Raw genomic sequence first — 14,752 nt, forward strand, 5'->3', positions numbered from 1 at the left:
TATCATCTTCAGATCAGGTCGTTTTCGGTCGTCAGTTTTTTTCCGATTCAAGCCTAAAATTCGAACATTTTCTGATGAAGTGTTGCTGGAGCGTTTGGTCCGAGTATCGCACTTTTCTGAGCAAAAATTTGTGCTTTAAAATCCGACGTTTTTGAGCGTTTGTTCCCGCATTACTGCGATATTTTTCGACAATAAACTCTTTAAAAAGCACTTCAAACACAAAATATACAACAAATATATCCATTTGCAGGTTTAGAGTGTTTTTGAGTCTAAATACTAAATCGGCACAACGCGAAAATACTCTAAACCTACAGATTGATCAGTTTTGACCAAAAAAATCAACTCAGGCCTCGGCACAACTTCGACATTAAACTTTCATTAAAAAGCTGATTAGGAAAGAATGACTAATAAATGTTGCAAACAAAGTGGACAAATAATGACTAAATGTGTAAAACAAGCACGCAAAGCTTTGGCTAACTACCGCACACCAAAAGAACTGAGTAGCACACAAACCTTCATAATCACCGATTTGCACTTGATTTTGTTGTGAATTGCCATAAAATGTAAATAAGTAATATTTATATCTTGGAAAATTCGATCGAAAGAGGGGAAAGAATGCAGTTCTAGCACTGATTTACATGAACAATGATTGTTCATGTAATCGGTGAGATCAGAGTAAAATCAACTAAATGAACTGCTTTGTTTCATTTTTTATAAGCCGCGTGAATTGTTAATTATCTGCGCGATATAAACAGGAACTATTTAGCCGCAAATAAAAATTTATGGTAGTCTTTTCAATTTTAGCCATTCTTTGTGCCGGTAGATTTCCAAGGAAAGTGAACTTTAACAGTCCATTTCCATCATCTGCGATATAAAAGTATGAATAATTTGGTTTTGCTTAAACTTTTGATAAAAGCCCATGTCATATTTGCAAGAACTGCAAGTCCTTCAATAAGCGAAAAATAATGGTAATAAGTTCTTCTTACTTGAGTGGAGCTGATTTATGTTCGTAATAAGTTGAAAGTTGCGGAATAAAGGAGAACAAATAAAGCGGTCGCCTTTTCAAGGTAAAGCCATTATGCAAGATTGTTAATTAAATATTAAGTTAAGCTCATTTTATTATTTGCTTTTTATGCTGACCGAACCATGACTGTTTGTTATCTATTCGCACCTTCGTCATTGGTACTTTTCAGAAATAATCCCAAGTTGTTTTCGAAGGAAATTTATACAATATGTCCGAAAATTTACGTTTCAAAATTAAGCAACTTTCGACTCAAATTATTCGCTTATTTCAAATGGAACACCCTATATTTTTTGGCACCATCCGATGTAGAATTTTATTCTTTTTCAATAAGTGTTACATCGTCAACCCTTTAAAATCAACCGTTTTCCGAGTAATTGCGATTTGTTACCCGCTTGATAAAAGTCCTAATTGAATCTACTTATTTATGAAAAATCCAGCAGGCTAGTTTCTAAAACGTCAAAATTATATAACAAGGCGAAATGGACATGTCAAAACAGTCCACTAATTATTAGAAAATGACTAAAATTTATTCCACAACCAGTTCACTCAAAAAAATACATTCAAGAAATTAGTTAAACTAATCGGAGCTAATTTTTATTTCACACGTTTCGCCTAAAATTGTCAGAGATGCTCGAAGGACCAAATCTCACTAGTTATGGCCAATAAAATTGGTCTCTAATTCATCAAAATCTTCAATTTTCTTGTCTAGGAATATGTACATAACAATCTTTTTTCTTATTGCAAAACCGGTGATTGCTAATTATTCAATCGATTGCACTGTTTAATTGCTATAAACATATAGGAACTGAAATTGGCACCATAATATGCAATATTTTGTAAATGCTTTACGTTCGAACCAATTTAAATAACGATGATTGTTATTCAATTTTATCTATCGACGCAAATGGTTTTTGGGGAACATGGTTTATCGATGATGCGATGCAAACTGCTTTTAACTACTTGAATTCTGGCATTTATAATGGATCAACAATCGATTCATGTTTAATAGAATTTCTAATTTGTGGCTCGTTTCGGTGCCATCCGAATTTCACTGGAGACTTAAAAATATACGGCACAATTTCAACATTAAACTTTCTCTAGTGCGTTTGTTGTGACAAGAACAAAGCGACCACCCTCTGATGATGGTAGCAATGCGTGCTAGCAAAACGTTAGGACCGATTTTTGACAGACTTGCAATATTCTTAGAAAGCCTTAGCTGTTTTTAGCTGAAAAAAATTTCCGAAAATTGTCACTTTATTTTTGAACGTTTTTAAAATAAAATTAGGTAGGAAAAATAACTATATTTATTTATTACACTACAAAATAGTGAAAAATTGTAAAAACTCATAGCATTGGAACAATTTATAGTTCATGTTTTATTAGATAAATGTATCCCAAAATATGCGATGTGCACTTTGGCAACATGATCTTGATGCCCAAAAAAGGAAGAAGAATAAGAAAATCACACTGGAGGATTGTGACACCTAACCCTATTTGGACCCGATTTCAAATTTACAGATTTATCCTTAACTTTCACTTTCTCTGTGGCTCTGTTGGAGCCTGAAAAACCCTGATCAAAAATCCATACCAAAATGTATTAACCTGCCAGAAATTATGTCTGTTATTTGCCAAGTACACAATTTGCGGTTATGTAGGAGCAGCCTGAAAATCGCCCTAAATGGCTTGGTAGGCAAGGTAGGATCGAAAAAAACTACCCCAACGCAATCTCAGTGCCTGCAGAATGCAAATTTCTTGTTTGCAGAATCAGGTGAATTTCGCCACACCTTCATACTTTTACGTAAATCAAACCAAGCAGAATGCAGCCTTGGAAGTCCTTGACGCTCAGTCGAGGCCCCACAAGCCGAAAATAGAGCCGGCATGGAAGCCAACGCCGTCCACGGACAGTTCCAATTTGCTTCAGAATTACCTCAAACTGTCCAAAGTCAGGCTAACAAGTAAGTGGTTGAAATAGTCAGTGAAGCCCCCCTTGGCCAAGCTTAGCCTTATTATTAATTCCTTATGAATAGGATTCAAATGACCATATTCAAATATCATAAAGCATCCTGTTGGCAAACAACTGTATATTGCATAAGCACTATTATTCTGTTTCTCCAAGCATTGGTGGTAGTTACAACCATGGCAGGCTATGCTGTGGCTCCTGCGCCCTTCGAATGGACAGCATTTGCCCTAAGCATTGCAGGCACGGGACTTTTGTCCGGAGCCGCCAATGCAATAAACCAATTCCATGAGGTTCCCTTCGACGCCCAAATGTCCAGGACGAAGCATCGAGTGCTAGTATGTGGACGATTAACGTAGGCTGAATTTGCATGGCACTATTCATTATTTAACCTGTGTTATTTCAGCCCTTTGCATTCGATGGCCTTTGCCTGTGCAGCCAGCCTTAGTGGCTTAGGAATCTTGTATTATGGAGTAAATGGCCTCACTGCCACTTTAGGACTCACTAATTTGCTTCTATATACATCCGTATATACGCCATTGAAGCGAATTAGTATTCTGAACACTTGGGTAGGCTCGATAGGTAAGTTATGCTCGGGCTTCTTTAAGAAATAACACAAACATGTGGGGTGTTTTTCAGTTGGGGCTATTCCACCCTTGATGGGCTGGGCGGCGTGCGCCAACTCCTTAGGAGCCGGTGCTTTTCTAATGGCCGCCCTTTTATACAGCTGGCAGTTTCCACATTTTAATGCCCTGTCCTGGAACTTGCGCCCGGATTATTCCAGAGCGGGATACCGGATGATGGCTGTGACCCATCCCGCGTTGTGCAGAAAAGTGGCCTTGCGACATACTGTAGCTATCCAGCTTTTAAGCACGATAGCCCCTCTTTTGGACACCACGAATTGGTGGTTTTTGCTGGAATGCACCCCGTTGAATGTGTATTTTATTTATTTAGGTAAGACCAGATGTTTTTTACTTATCATTGCGTACTGGCTACTTCCAACTCCATTTTGCAGCTTATCAGTTTTACAAAGACTCATCGAGCGCAACTTCGCGCAAACTGTTCAGGTACTCGTTGATCCATTTGCCCCTTTTGATGGTGCTGTTTCTGGTTAATAAAAAAAAGTGGTTTGTGTTTAAGGAAACCAGTGAACAGACCGATAATGTTGATGAAGTACAAAGTATAATAAAATAGCAATAAAAAACTTGAGATATTTTTGTTTTAATTTTTCGAATATTTTCGGATTTTTTTGCGCTACCAAAAAAATAACTGAGCCCTAAAACTAGAAAATGTGGAAATCTATCCGCCTTGACTGGAACGGCACGCCCGCGTATGAGCTGGCAACCTTTTGATCTATTCCCGTTGACAACTTGTCTTCATCTATGTTAGACAATACAGCCGTCAATTTTGAATCAACTGAATTTTCCAGTCGTCCACTATTTTGTTTAATATATGTACGTTTTCATATGCATTTTACTAAATAGCTGTTGAAATGCATATAAAGTCGATTGTGCTCGACGGGTTTAAGTCCTACGGACAGAGGACCGAGGTTAAAGGATTTGATCCGATGTTTAACGCCATCACAGGACTAAATGGCAGTGGAAAATCCAATATTTTGGACGCGATATGCTTTGTTTTGGGCATTTCAAACTTATCACATGTAAGTGCCCCGGTTTACCATAAAATTCAACTGATTGTATGTTGCAAGGACCACGGACAACGCTCTAGGGTGTATATAACCTCTTAGGCCACACTATGCCCTTCCATTCCTATATAGTTGTCTTAAACTATCTAGGAATGGCTAAGAGAACCTTAAATTTAAAGCGATTTCGCCACAATTGCTCATACAACACTGCACTTTTACAGGTGAGGGTAAACAGTTTGCAAGACTTGATCTTCAAAAGTGGCCAGGCTGGTATCAACAGAGCGACTGTTTCGATTATATTCGATAACCAAAATGCCATCCAGTGTCCGCCCGGTTTTGAAAATACCAAAGAAATCACTATTTCCAGAACGGTAGCTATAGGGGGCAAGAACAAGTACATGATCAATGGAATCACGGTCACCGGCACAAAAGTGCAGGATCTGTTCTGCTCGGTGCAGATGAACGTGAACAATCCCCATTTCCTTATAATGCAGGGCCGCATTACTAAAGTGTTAAATATGAAACCTCCAGAGATCTTGTCTATGGTAGAAGAAGCCGCCGGGACCAGAATGTACGAGGTAAAGAGACAGACAACCCAAAAGTTGATTGAGAAGAAAGACTCCAAACTGGCCGAGTTTCAAGCGGTGATAAACGAAGAGCTCTCTCCTAAACTTCAAAAGCTGAAATCGGAGCGCGAACAGTACTTGAAATACCAACGAATTGAGCGCGAATTGGAGCACTTGGTGGGCATATACCAAGCCTGGCAGTACTTTGAGGCCAAGCGAAACTTTGTTAAGGCCGAGCAGGCGTTGGAGAACGGGCAAAAAACAATTACAGAATTTGGTGAAAAAATTGATCAGAACAAGGAAGCTGTGGATCAGCTGATGAAAGAAATTGAAACTATAACTCACAATAATAAATCGGTAAGCCGCCTTAAGTAGCTTATAATTAAGCAGAAATTTGATTGAGTTTCATTGCAGGAAGGATCCAAAGAACTGCAGGAAATCGAGGCAAGGCTGAAAAAAAAGGAAACTGAAGAAGCTAAAATAAATGCGGCGGTTAAAAAGGTGCAAGACAACATTGCGAGTGAGGAGAAACAGAAAAAGCAACTGGAAAAGAACATTGCTGGTGTGGAACAAACTATAAACACCAAACAAAATGAGCTCAACCAAGTAAGACTTCGTTTACACTGATTTCAGTATATGCCTAATCATTTTCCGGGCATACAGGTGCAATCTTTGTGCGAAACTATCAAGGAAAATGATCGAAAAAACACGGAAGCTTTAGCACTAGCAGAGCAAAAGTACGAAGCTCTTTGTGCTGGATTGGAAGTAAATGACCAGGGCGAAACGGAAACTCTAGCGGAACAATTAATGGCCGCTAATGAAGAAGCTGCAAGGTTCGGACTAAGTTTTTCTACTTTTCAGCATTCGGTTTCTAACGGGAATAGCGCTTGTTTAGGGCACGCACCGAGATCAAACAAGCATCCATGCAGTTGGTATTTTGCGAAAAGCAGTTGGCGACAAAGCAAAAAGACGCAAAAAGCAGCTCATCCGAAAATGGCAATGATAAAGCAAACCTGCGAAAAACGGAGACGAAAGTGGCCCAATTGCAGGTGGGTTTGCTTTAGAATTCAACTGTCTTGCAATTTAAAAGAACAATTTTTTCGCAGAGTTCCATAGAGAAACTGAACTTCTCCGAAGAACGAATGTCCGAACTCAGTAATCGGCGTCGGACTTTGTATCACGAAGTCCGAACACTGCGGGATCGGGTGGATAGTTTCGAGGCGCGCCATCCTCACATCGCATTCAAGTACAGCGATCCGATGCCAAACTTCGACCGATCCAGAGTGAAAGGAGTTGTATGTAAGTTGATTCAATGCAAGAACATTAGTTATGCGACAGCGTTGGAAACAGCTGCTGCTGGCAAGGTACGGTTGATAATTTGGCGCGTTTAAAAACATCGGATAAAACCGATTTTGGTTCTCTTCTTAGCTCTATAACGTTGTTGTGGACACTGAGGCGACATCGCGCTTAATTCTGCAAAAGGGCGCTCTAAAAACTAGAACTACTTTTATTCCCCTCAATAAAATATCGGCGAATAAAATGAGCCAAGAGACCATCAACTTGGCGCAAAAATTGGTAAGTTTTCAGTTGAAGCGCCGGCAAGTAGAGCTCAATTGCAACTTTATTAAAGGTGGGAAAGGAAAACTGCCTGCCAGCGCTTTCCTTAATAAACTACGACAGATCCTTGCAGTCAGCCATGGAGTTTATCTTTGGAAATGTGTTTATCTGCAAAGACATTAATGTGGCTAAAAAAGTGACTTTCCACAACTCCATTCGGAAAAAGTGCGTTACTTTGGACGGCGATTCGACGGACCCCAACGGTACATTTTTCCAATTATATTTTTATATCTTAATGATAATTTTGCTAATTAGGTATTTTGAGCGGTGGGGCCACACTCAAAGGCCAATCCATCCTGCAAATGATTGAGGAAATCAAACAAATCGAGGTACGTTTGCATGTCTATCTAAACCACTAATCAATCCTCAATTGTATAATAGGCAGAACTTCGCCAGAAGACTCAGGAATTATCGCAAATAGATTCCGAATTGAACAGCATGAGCAAAACCCAAGAACAATACAACACCATTAAGCACGAACGGGACATTGCAAAAAACCAACTTGATCTGTTAAAGCAGCGTCTGTTGAACACAACCTTTGCCAGAGAGCAGAGCGAAATTGACGATTTGAAGGCGCAAATAAGTAAACTTCTATTGGTTTCCACAATTTCAGTTAATATAAAACTGCTTGGATTTCAGCCCAACTGAAAGAGCAAATGGCATCGTGCCAAGATATCGAAACGAAGTCCAACAAACTGGCCGAAGGTCTGAAAACGAAAATCAATGGTTCATCGGGCTACAAAGAGAAACGTCTGAAAGACGCCAAAAACGAAATGCAGACAGCAAAGACCAAAGCGGATAAGAGCAAAGAGGAATGGCGACAGAGAGAACAAAATTATGAGACGCTCACTTTGGAAATTCAAGAGCTGCAAAAGAGTTTCGAAAGTAACAAGCAACAGCTGGTTGCACAAGAGGAACTGATTGCAAAGTTGGAGGAAGAATGCGCAAAGGCCTCAGAAGGATTGAGCGCGATGAAGGTGCACATTTTCTTCCTTTTTGGTGTTCAGCAAAGTCTTAATTTCTTGTTTTTAGGACGCTGTCAACGAAATACAAGCCGAAGTTAAACGATGCAAAGCGGCAATTACGGAGAAAAACAAAGATGTTCAAAGTAAAGTTAAACAGAAGGATCAACTGCTAGCTGAAAACACTGAACTGGAGTTGCAGATCAAGAAGCATTCACATGAAATCAGCGACCTAAAGGCCGCTTGCAAGACATCAAAACAACGCGTAAGCTTATAAAGGATTGCAGGGATTTTCTATAAACATATTGATAATCTTAGGAGCAAGAATACATAAAGAGAATTGGAAAAAATACCAACTATTTGGAAGGAGCGGAGAAATTAACAGATAATGAAGGCCAGGATTTGGAAAGGAGAATAAAAGTAGGCCGGGAGAAGAAACATACTCTTGGTCGGACTGTTAATGCTCAAGCGCAAAGCATGTTCGAAGTTGAAGAGAAACGGGTAAAGTGCTGCTGGAGTTTTGCAGAATTTAGCTTCAATTCACAGTTTTCCAGTTTGATGACATAATCCGAAAGCAGAAAATCGTCGAAGTGGATAGATCGAAACTGATCAGAACCATTAAAGAACTGGATAGGAAAAAGGAAAGCGCACTGAAGCTGGCGTTCGAGCAAGTTTCCAAAGATTTTGGTTCAATTTTCGCCACTTTATTGCCAGGAGCCAACGCCAAACTGGGCGTGTTGCAAGGAAAGAGCATTCTGCAAGGCTTAGAGGTAATTTCAGCGATATCGAGCACCTAAAATTGCATTTATGGAGGTTTGTTTCAGATTAAAGTCGCTTTGGGCAATGTTTGGAAAGAGAGCTTAACCGAGCTGAGCGGTGGCCAAAGATCTCTGGCTGCCCTATCGCTAATTCTAGCGATGTTGCTCTTTAAGCCGGCTCCTATTTATATTTTGGATGAGGTGGATGCCGCTTTGGACTTGTCCCATACCCAGAATATTGGAAGTATGCTCAAGTCCCACTTCAATAAATCTCAGTTCATTGTGGTCTCCCTGAAAGACGGCATGTTTAATAATGCCAATGTATTGTACCGGACAAAATTCATCGACGGGATGTCAGCCGTGCAAAGAACAGAAAACACTCATAAAAATCACTGAGTTACGGTTTAAAATTATTATTTTGTAAATGTACCTTTTCTACTTAATTTAAAATAATTTTGTTGCTAAAACTGTTGGTGTAGTTTTTTCCAGAAGCTGTCCCAGTTCAGCTAGGTTTACATGAAGCTTTGCGTTAAAGTGTCATTCTGGTTGAACCAGCATCCGACCAGTTTTTCTATTTTGATTTTCCATATACTTTTATGGCTCCCCAATATGCGCTTGATTGGCTGTTCTAGAGAATTTGAGTGTCTTTCCAGCAAGTTGATCGCTTTGAACAGCAGCTTTCCATAGGCATTGTCGCTGGTAAAATCCGCAACTGCAGACGCCATAATTTCGATCAGTTTATTCAGCACATCGTCCTCGACTTTTGAGCTTAAAAGCGCCTGAATAGTCGGGATATATTTGGGTTGCAGCTGGCTGATGGAATGCAAAAAAGCCCTGAAATTTTGGCTGTTATACACTTGTTTGATCAGTCCCCTGATGTTTTACCTGACGACATCATTCTGGAAGTCATTGCTGAGTGCAGCGATATACTGGATTAAAATGTTGATTTTTTCACTGTTTTCGCTGGTGACGAATTCTTCAATTAGGGCAGCTTTTAATAGTGCGGGCGCCGACTGGCAAACGGCTAGAAATACATTGTTGACCTCGAACGCGAACTCTTGCTTGGCCTAAAACCGTGGTAAAAATTAGGAAACGCTACTTTAAGTATGGAAAACTTTTCTTGCCGTGGGAATCAGCAAATATCTGATGTAAGACTCCAGGGCTTCGTGGCAACTGCCCGTGAAACAATCCCACACTGTCTGGAGCTCTTCCATTGAAATTCCTCCAATCAGGCCGCTGAAGATCGTCTTCAAACTGACCTGGTCCAGCTTGGCTAAGTCTTCTAGTAGTCCTTTGGACACAGTTTTTTCTATCGTCAAATTATCTTTGATCATTTCCCTGAGAAAGGCGCAATTATCCGGTTTGGATTGATCAATTATAGAATTTTCCTGCGGGCTTTTTTGGGACTTAATAGTGGGAAAGACTGCATCTTCATCACTTTCAGTGATATCTATGCATATTTCCGGGGCCTTGAGGTTGTTTTTAATGTCATTGTCCTGAAAAGTTTAATTGTTTAAAAGTTTCACTTTTTCAAGCTCTTCGACCGCTCAAACTGACAGTTTTTGTGATATTTGTTGCAAGTTGCCATGGTTATTGGGTACGAAACTGTCAAAAGCTCGTGGATTGTCGTGCGATTTTGCCGAAACCAGAGACAAATACTTGTCTCTGACCAAACATTCTGTGGTTTAATAGCGGGAATAACATGCGTGCGATCGGTACCGGGAAATTTTCGAAAAATCGCGGAATTTTTCCACTTTTACGCGGAAAATTGTGGAAAACCCGGAAGTTAAAGGTCTGCTTCATCGTTTTGCGGCATTTTCCCGACCGGTAGTGCGATTTTAGCAATAAAACCCGGGGTTTGTAGTCGAGAGGATTTTCTGACGTTCGTTGACAACCAGGACGCCATATTTTTAACAGCAAAGTGAGGTTGAGGACTGGATTTTGAAGTTTTCTTGGAGTATGAACATGTATTCTACAGAAAATGAACAACTTGGAGGTGAGTGTGATGTTTATGATGTTTGATGATGACTAAAGTTTACCCTTTGAATTGGGCATCAAATGTAGAAAAAAGTTAAAAGATCAACATTAATAGCAAATTGGGTAGATTTTTATGACATGTTTACTTAAAATCACCCCTGAATAAATTCCAATCGCTTAATTTGTGACTTCCCTGTATATGTAATTTTTAGCCCTGAGGAAGGCTAAATAAACCTATGGTCGAAACGTAGGCTTTTTTAAGAAAATAAAGAGGTTTTTTTTACCGTCCCAAACCCGCTAAACTTGATCCCAGTATCTTTACAAATGTTCGGGTTTATCAAGTCTTTGCGGTCAAATTTCCTAATAGATAAGTAGTCTTTTAATTAACGCCCTTTCGTGAAAAGTTGAAAATATTGGAGAAAAAAAAACTTTCTCAGTCCTTTGCAATGTTCCTCATTTCCTTCTAGACTAAATTATGTATAACAAAACTATCCCAAAAGCGGGTGTAGTGTGCTTAATACCACCCTGTTTTCGCCCTTAACTTGACCAATCCTTGACCTGAATACTGGTGGAAAATTGCCAAGGACCGAACTCAGAAAAAATTACACCGAGTTTTTCTTACCAATTGAAATAGGGATTGCAACCGATTGTATTCTTCGCGATTGCAAAATTCTGATGAACTGCATTCGTGGGCCACTTTCAGAAATTCTCGCAAAGGGCCTTTCGAGTTTTCATTCCATACATGCCTAGGAAAATTCATTGGAAACTATCTAATATTTACAGGAAACAGCAACAATTTTGGGTTACTTTGAGAAGATTTCTTCCTTTTAGTCTCTTCAAACTGGGACACAAAACGGTCGCATTCTATCGCAGATTTTTAAATAAAAAAGTGTTTTTTGAAGAACTTGACAAGAAAGCAACAATTTATTGCAAGAAACGTTATAAGTAGTAAAACTTAACAATTATTCGTTTTGCAGATTATTGTGCTTCAATCGACATGCTCATCCGTAGAAAGAGTAACGGTTTCCGATGCCATTTGGGCAATTTTCAGCTCTTCAGCCAGGATGGCGTTGGTTTTATGCTGATTTGGAACGTATCGCAAACCCCCTTCTGCATGCACCTTTTCCATATGCGCCTTCTCTTTGTCGCCGTGTACTAAAACCGGCTTGCCACTATCCACCTGGAAAAATTCAAACGTTTTTTTTTGGCGAAAGTTTGTTGGTTTCTTCAGTTTACCGGTTCCATCTCTCTTAAATATGTCATCAAATCTTGAAGTCTGTCCTCAAATCCTGGAGCAAACACTGCCGGATTAATCGCCATGAAAGCTTGGCCCAAATTGGCCACAGCATGCGATGTACCCCATCGTCTAACATGTGGACCATATGAAGAACCTTGAATGGAAGGAAAGGCCGTGGAAAGGGGGTTCTTTCTGACGTTTTGCGAGCATCTTCAGACGTATTAAAGCCGCACGTGGCACACAGGGAGAGATTCTGTTTTGTCTGTGTACAAACCTGATAAAATTCCGCAGAAAATTTCCACCAGCATTCCCAGTCCATATCCCTTGTATCCCGAATTGACTTCGGTTCCTCCTAAGGGCATTAGTTTTGCATATTTATACGCAATGCTTGGATTGCTTTCGGGAATGCCTGCGTCGTTCAGAGCCCATCCCTCAGGAATCGGCTCCCCTTTCCTTTTCGCGATTTCTATCTAAACATTCTGGTAAATTATTACAGTCGGTCTCACCCACATAGATTGAAAATACAAAAAATCTATTCTAAATTGTCCGTTCCTTACCTTGCCTAGAGCCACGGCGGTTGTGGCCATGTCCAGCACAAAGTTGTCGCCCTTTCTACCAGGCGCTCCCAATGATAGGGGATTTGTGCCAAGTGTTGCCTACAATATTCGATTATCATGGGGACTTTTGCTGGCGTTTTAATCTACCTGTTTTGCTCTGGTTGGCGTCATTAGGGGCGAAGTATTAGTTACACTCAAGCCAATTAGGCCTTGTTCAATGGCCTGCAGGGCGTACATCCCAGCGATTCCGTAGTGATTTGATCCTGAATTCGGCAGGATTAAACTGTTGAAAGTAATAGTGCGTATTCACTTAATACCTTTGGCTACCACCAGCCCTATTCCAACATCTTTCGCCTTACTGATTGCGATTTCCATGGCTCGCTTTCCAACTACAGCCCCCAATCCGTTCCTGCCATCCAGATGGGCTGTAGCCACAGTCTCATTCAGGGTAACTGGACTTACTGTTGCATCTGTAGTGCCGTGCTGGATGTCACGAATGTACATGTCTGAAGCATGTTTAGTTACAGCTTAGTGTGTTGGTTCACAGCCGTTCCGTTAGAAAACAGGGTTTATACCTCACCCAATCGGTTCATGCCATGGCTGTAGTGTCCTCTGTAATCCGCTTCTAACAGGTTGGTTGCCACCGTTTCTGCATTGTCGGCAGAGGCCCCAACAGCCAGAAAACAGTCTTTCATAAAACGCTTCGCCTCGGCCAATGGGGTTATCAATGATGGACCTATAAAGTTAACTTGCTGCTATATTAACGACCACTTAATTTGTGTGTGTGTGACTTTTGGGGCACGAAAGCTTTCTGGATTTTATAGTCTGACTTGATTTCTTTTGATTTCAAGTACTTACTATTGGAGTAACGTCGCTTCGGACCAGAGGGCAAAAATCCACCTTCAGATAGATTGGGATGGAACATTGAGGAGTCTTTCTTCATTGAAAGACATCCGCATGGCTGTTGGGGTTTCACGAGCCTTAACGATCGGAATGCCATTTATAGCTGGAAAATAAAAAAAAACAATTGGGAAAATGGATTGCTTTTCCCGATAGCAAAAAAATCAAAAAGCACACGTAAATGTCCTCTTCATATTTGAAATCTGTGTTAAATTTGCAACCATTTGATACCCCTCAGTTGCATCGTTGACCGGGAATTTTGGGTTTTTTCCGGAAAGTTTCCTGTGCATTTTGAGCACAAATTCTTCAAAAACTGCAAGCGATGGCAAGCTGTTTTTTCTGCACTGTTTGGAGGAAGAACTGGGCTTTCTTGTGGGCTTTTCCGAGTTTCATTAGCTTGGAGTTTTAATTCAATTTAAAATTTAACACCAAATTTATCTAGGCATTAATTTTGAAGAATCTACTCCTTAAATAAACTGGATAACAATATCTGCAGATAAGATCCAGTATAAAGATATAAATTGGGATCGACACTGACTTACCAGCTTGTATGGATACACTTGAAACGAAAACAAAACGAATCAACGTCCTCGGTTTTGTGAGCGATAATTCAAAAAGTTTATTGCATGACAAGGTTAAATGGTACCACTGAGCATTTAAATGTTTTTGATGCTTAAACGAGACCGTCAAGGCTTTATCAGTTTTGCGTTTGCTAAAATCCACTGTCTACACAGTTGGGTTTGTTTAAAAATCAGTTCAAAAGTTACACGGGGTCGAGTTGAATTAACATTCACACAGATAAAGCAGTCTTGAGTACACATAATATAGAAGTTAGGGACTCTTTATCAATTGATTTAAGTCTGAAGAAGTTGCAAAGTTAGGCAAATTGTTAGTTCACACTGTTGGCGACGCCCACATCTTCAGAGCGGGCCCTAAACCGAAGAAACGCCATTGGGTAAATGGTCAGATTTTTCTCATTTTGGTTCATTTGCTGCACTTCATCCATTCTATACAGTACAATTTTTTACTCTTTAAACATGATTGGGACGAATGATTGAGCAATTAACATGCAGGTGGCATGCTGAGCAACTGTTTCGCTTGCCAATCGTTTCAGTAGCTGTTCCCTAACTAAGCTATGCAAGCAAGCAACTTACCTGTTTCTAACACACTTGGAATGGTGTTGAGACACTTTAATCACACACAAACAAACAAACAATACGGGTAAATCAATGGACACTAAACTGGTCCAAAAAACATGCTTCTAGCTGGAGCTGGGATGGTTTTATCAATTATTAAACGCGAAGGTTACCAAGTCAGTCGCGTCAAGTTCCGCGTTTTCGAAATACGTAATGTTAGATGAACGCGCAAAATCGCCGTCAACGATTGGAAAATTGGGAAACCTTGGCCGACTGGCCGACAGTTTTTCCGCGAGCTTTTCCTAACCTTATAATATTGCAACAAATCGTCTAAAATGTTCGTTTATTCAGTTGGTTTGGTTTATTTTTACGTTGCAACTGAACTAACTGGGCGTCATGTAGAATCGCCGCATTGA

At 40.1% G+C, this 14,752-nt stretch overlaps 5 protein-coding genes across 8 annotated transcripts in view; 3 read left to right on the forward strand and 2 right to left on the reverse strand.

Annotated features, from left to right (window-relative positions):
* LOC109536276 (ejaculatory bulb-specific protein 3) overlaps nucleotides 1-14,752 on the reverse strand; it is a 76,252-nt gene that overhangs the window by 3,026 nt on the left and 58,474 nt on the right. The window lies entirely within an intron of this gene.
* LOC109536270 (protoheme IX farnesyltransferase, mitochondrial) lies at nucleotides 2,436-4,190 on the forward strand. 2 transcript variants are annotated; one of them, XM_019902407.2, is made up of 6 exons: nucleotides 2,436-2,710; nucleotides 2,787-2,979; nucleotides 3,141-3,336; nucleotides 3,388-3,563; nucleotides 3,621-3,935; nucleotides 3,997-4,190. In XM_019902407.2, the coding sequence occupies exons 1-6, from the start codon at nucleotides 2,639-2,641 to the stop codon at nucleotides 4,173-4,175; spliced, it is 1,131 nt and encodes a 376-aa protein (XP_019757966.2). In that variant the 5' UTR covers nucleotides 2,436-2,638; the 3' UTR covers nucleotides 4,176-4,190. The 2 variants fall into 2 exon arrangements, with proteins under 2 accessions (XP_019757966.2, XP_019757965.2); XM_019902406.2 differs by having other exon boundaries at nucleotides 2,448-2,719.
* On the forward strand, nucleotides 4,372-8,996 carry LOC109536265 (structural maintenance of chromosomes protein 2). The gene is made up of 15 exons (XM_019902398.2): nucleotides 4,372-4,641; nucleotides 4,848-5,549; nucleotides 5,607-5,798; nucleotides 5,856-6,025; nucleotides 6,088-6,241; nucleotides 6,299-6,556; nucleotides 6,621-6,767; nucleotides 6,823-7,012; nucleotides 7,065-7,138; nucleotides 7,191-7,392; nucleotides 7,449-7,786; nucleotides 7,842-8,036; nucleotides 8,090-8,272; nucleotides 8,326-8,541; nucleotides 8,596-8,996. Exons 1-15 carry the CDS (start codon nucleotides 4,474-4,476, stop codon nucleotides 8,923-8,925), a joined length of 3,519 nt encoding a protein of 1,172 aa, XP_019757957.2. The 5' UTR covers nucleotides 4,372-4,473; the 3' UTR covers nucleotides 8,926-8,996.
* Nucleotides 8,927-14,596, reverse strand: LOC109536267 (uncharacterized oxidoreductase YjmC). Of its 3 annotated transcripts, none has more exons than XM_019902401.2 (10): nucleotides 14,355-14,596; nucleotides 13,159-13,306; nucleotides 12,881-13,036; nucleotides 12,618-12,806; nucleotides 12,448-12,563; nucleotides 12,301-12,399; nucleotides 12,018-12,213; nucleotides 11,743-11,897; nucleotides 11,129-11,686; nucleotides 9,976-10,025 (listed from the first exon to the last, which is right to left on the reverse strand). In XM_019902401.2, the coding sequence occupies exons 2-9, from the start codon at nucleotides 13,298-13,300 to the stop codon at nucleotides 11,495-11,497; spliced, it is 1,245 nt and encodes a 414-aa protein (XP_019757960.2). In that variant the 5' UTR covers nucleotides 13,301-13,306; nucleotides 14,355-14,596; the 3' UTR covers nucleotides 9,976-10,025; nucleotides 11,129-11,494. The 3 variants fall into 3 exon arrangements, with proteins under 3 accessions (XP_048523659.1, XP_019757960.2, XP_019757961.2); XM_019902402.2 differs by lacking the exon at nucleotides 14,355-14,596 and adding an exon at nucleotides 13,743-13,821; XM_048667702.1 differs by lacking the exons at nucleotides 11,743-11,897; nucleotides 12,018-12,213; nucleotides 12,301-12,399; ... (3 more) ...; nucleotides 13,159-13,306; nucleotides 14,355-14,596 and adding exons at nucleotides 8,927-9,363; nucleotides 9,415-9,596 and having other exon boundaries at nucleotides 9,654-10,025; nucleotides 11,129-11,475.
* Nucleotides 10,496-14,752, forward strand: part of LOC109536266 (probable beta-hexosaminidase fdl) — a 28,476-nt gene continuing 24,219 nt past the window's right edge. The window contains exon 1 of the mRNA XM_048667694.1: nucleotides 10,496-10,525. Within this exon, the coding sequence (XP_048523651.1) occupies nucleotides 10,511-10,525 (15 nt within the window). The 5' untranslated portion in view covers nucleotides 10,496-10,510. The remainder of the gene's footprint in view (nucleotides 10,526-14,752) is intronic.

Source organism: Dendroctonus ponderosae, unplaced genomic scaffold (assembly GCF_020466585.1).
Source record: "Dendroctonus ponderosae isolate FM_Combo_2020 unplaced genomic scaffold, Dpon_F_20191213v2 Dpon_F_20191213_6, whole genome shotgun sequence".
In the NCBI taxonomy this organism is placed as follows: domain Eukaryota; kingdom Metazoa; phylum Arthropoda; class Insecta; order Coleoptera; family Curculionidae; genus Dendroctonus; species Dendroctonus ponderosae.

What these genes read in the sequence shown, in the direction of transcription:
- LOC109536267 (XM_019902401.2), bottom strand. Translation starts at nt 13,300, where the DNA reads ATGGCATTCCGATCGTTAAGGCTCGTGAAACCCCAACAGCCATGCGGA. An exon ending in GAAGCGACGTTACTCCAATA is followed by an intron (nt 13,037 to 13,158) that starts GTAAGTACTTGA and finishes TTAACTTTATAG; the next exon opens with GTCCATCATTGATAACCCCA. An exon ending in CCGCCGTGGCTCTAGGCAAG is followed by an intron (nt 12,214 to 12,300) that starts GTAAGGAACGGA and finishes CAGAATGTTTAG; the next exon opens with ATAGAAATCGCGAAAAGGAA.
- LOC109536270 (XM_019902406.2), top strand. Translation starts at nt 2,639, where the DNA reads ATGTCTGTTATTTGCCAAGTACACAATTTGCGGTTATGTAGGAGCAGC. An exon ending in GTCCAAAGTCAGGCTAACAA is followed by an intron (nt 2,980 to 3,140) that starts GTAAGTGGTTGA and finishes TGTTTCTCCAAG; the next exon opens with CATTGGTGGTAGTTACAACC. An exon ending in CTAGTATGTGGACGATTAAC is followed by an intron (nt 3,337 to 3,387) that starts GTAGGCTGAATT and finishes GTGTTATTTCAG; the next exon opens with CCCTTTGCATTCGATGGCCT.
- LOC109536265 (XM_019902398.2), top strand. Translation starts at nt 4,474, where the DNA reads ATGCATATAAAGTCGATTGTGCTCGACGGGTTTAAGTCCTACGGACAG. An exon ending in CGAAAGTGGCCCAATTGCAG is followed by an intron (nt 6,242 to 6,298) that starts GTGGGTTTGCTT and finishes ATTTTTTCGCAG; the next exon opens with AGTTCCATAGAGAAACTGAA. An exon ending in CGATTTGAAGGCGCAAATAA is followed by an intron (nt 7,393 to 7,448) that starts GTAAACTTCTAT and finishes CTTGGATTTCAG; the next exon opens with CCCAACTGAAAGAGCAAATG.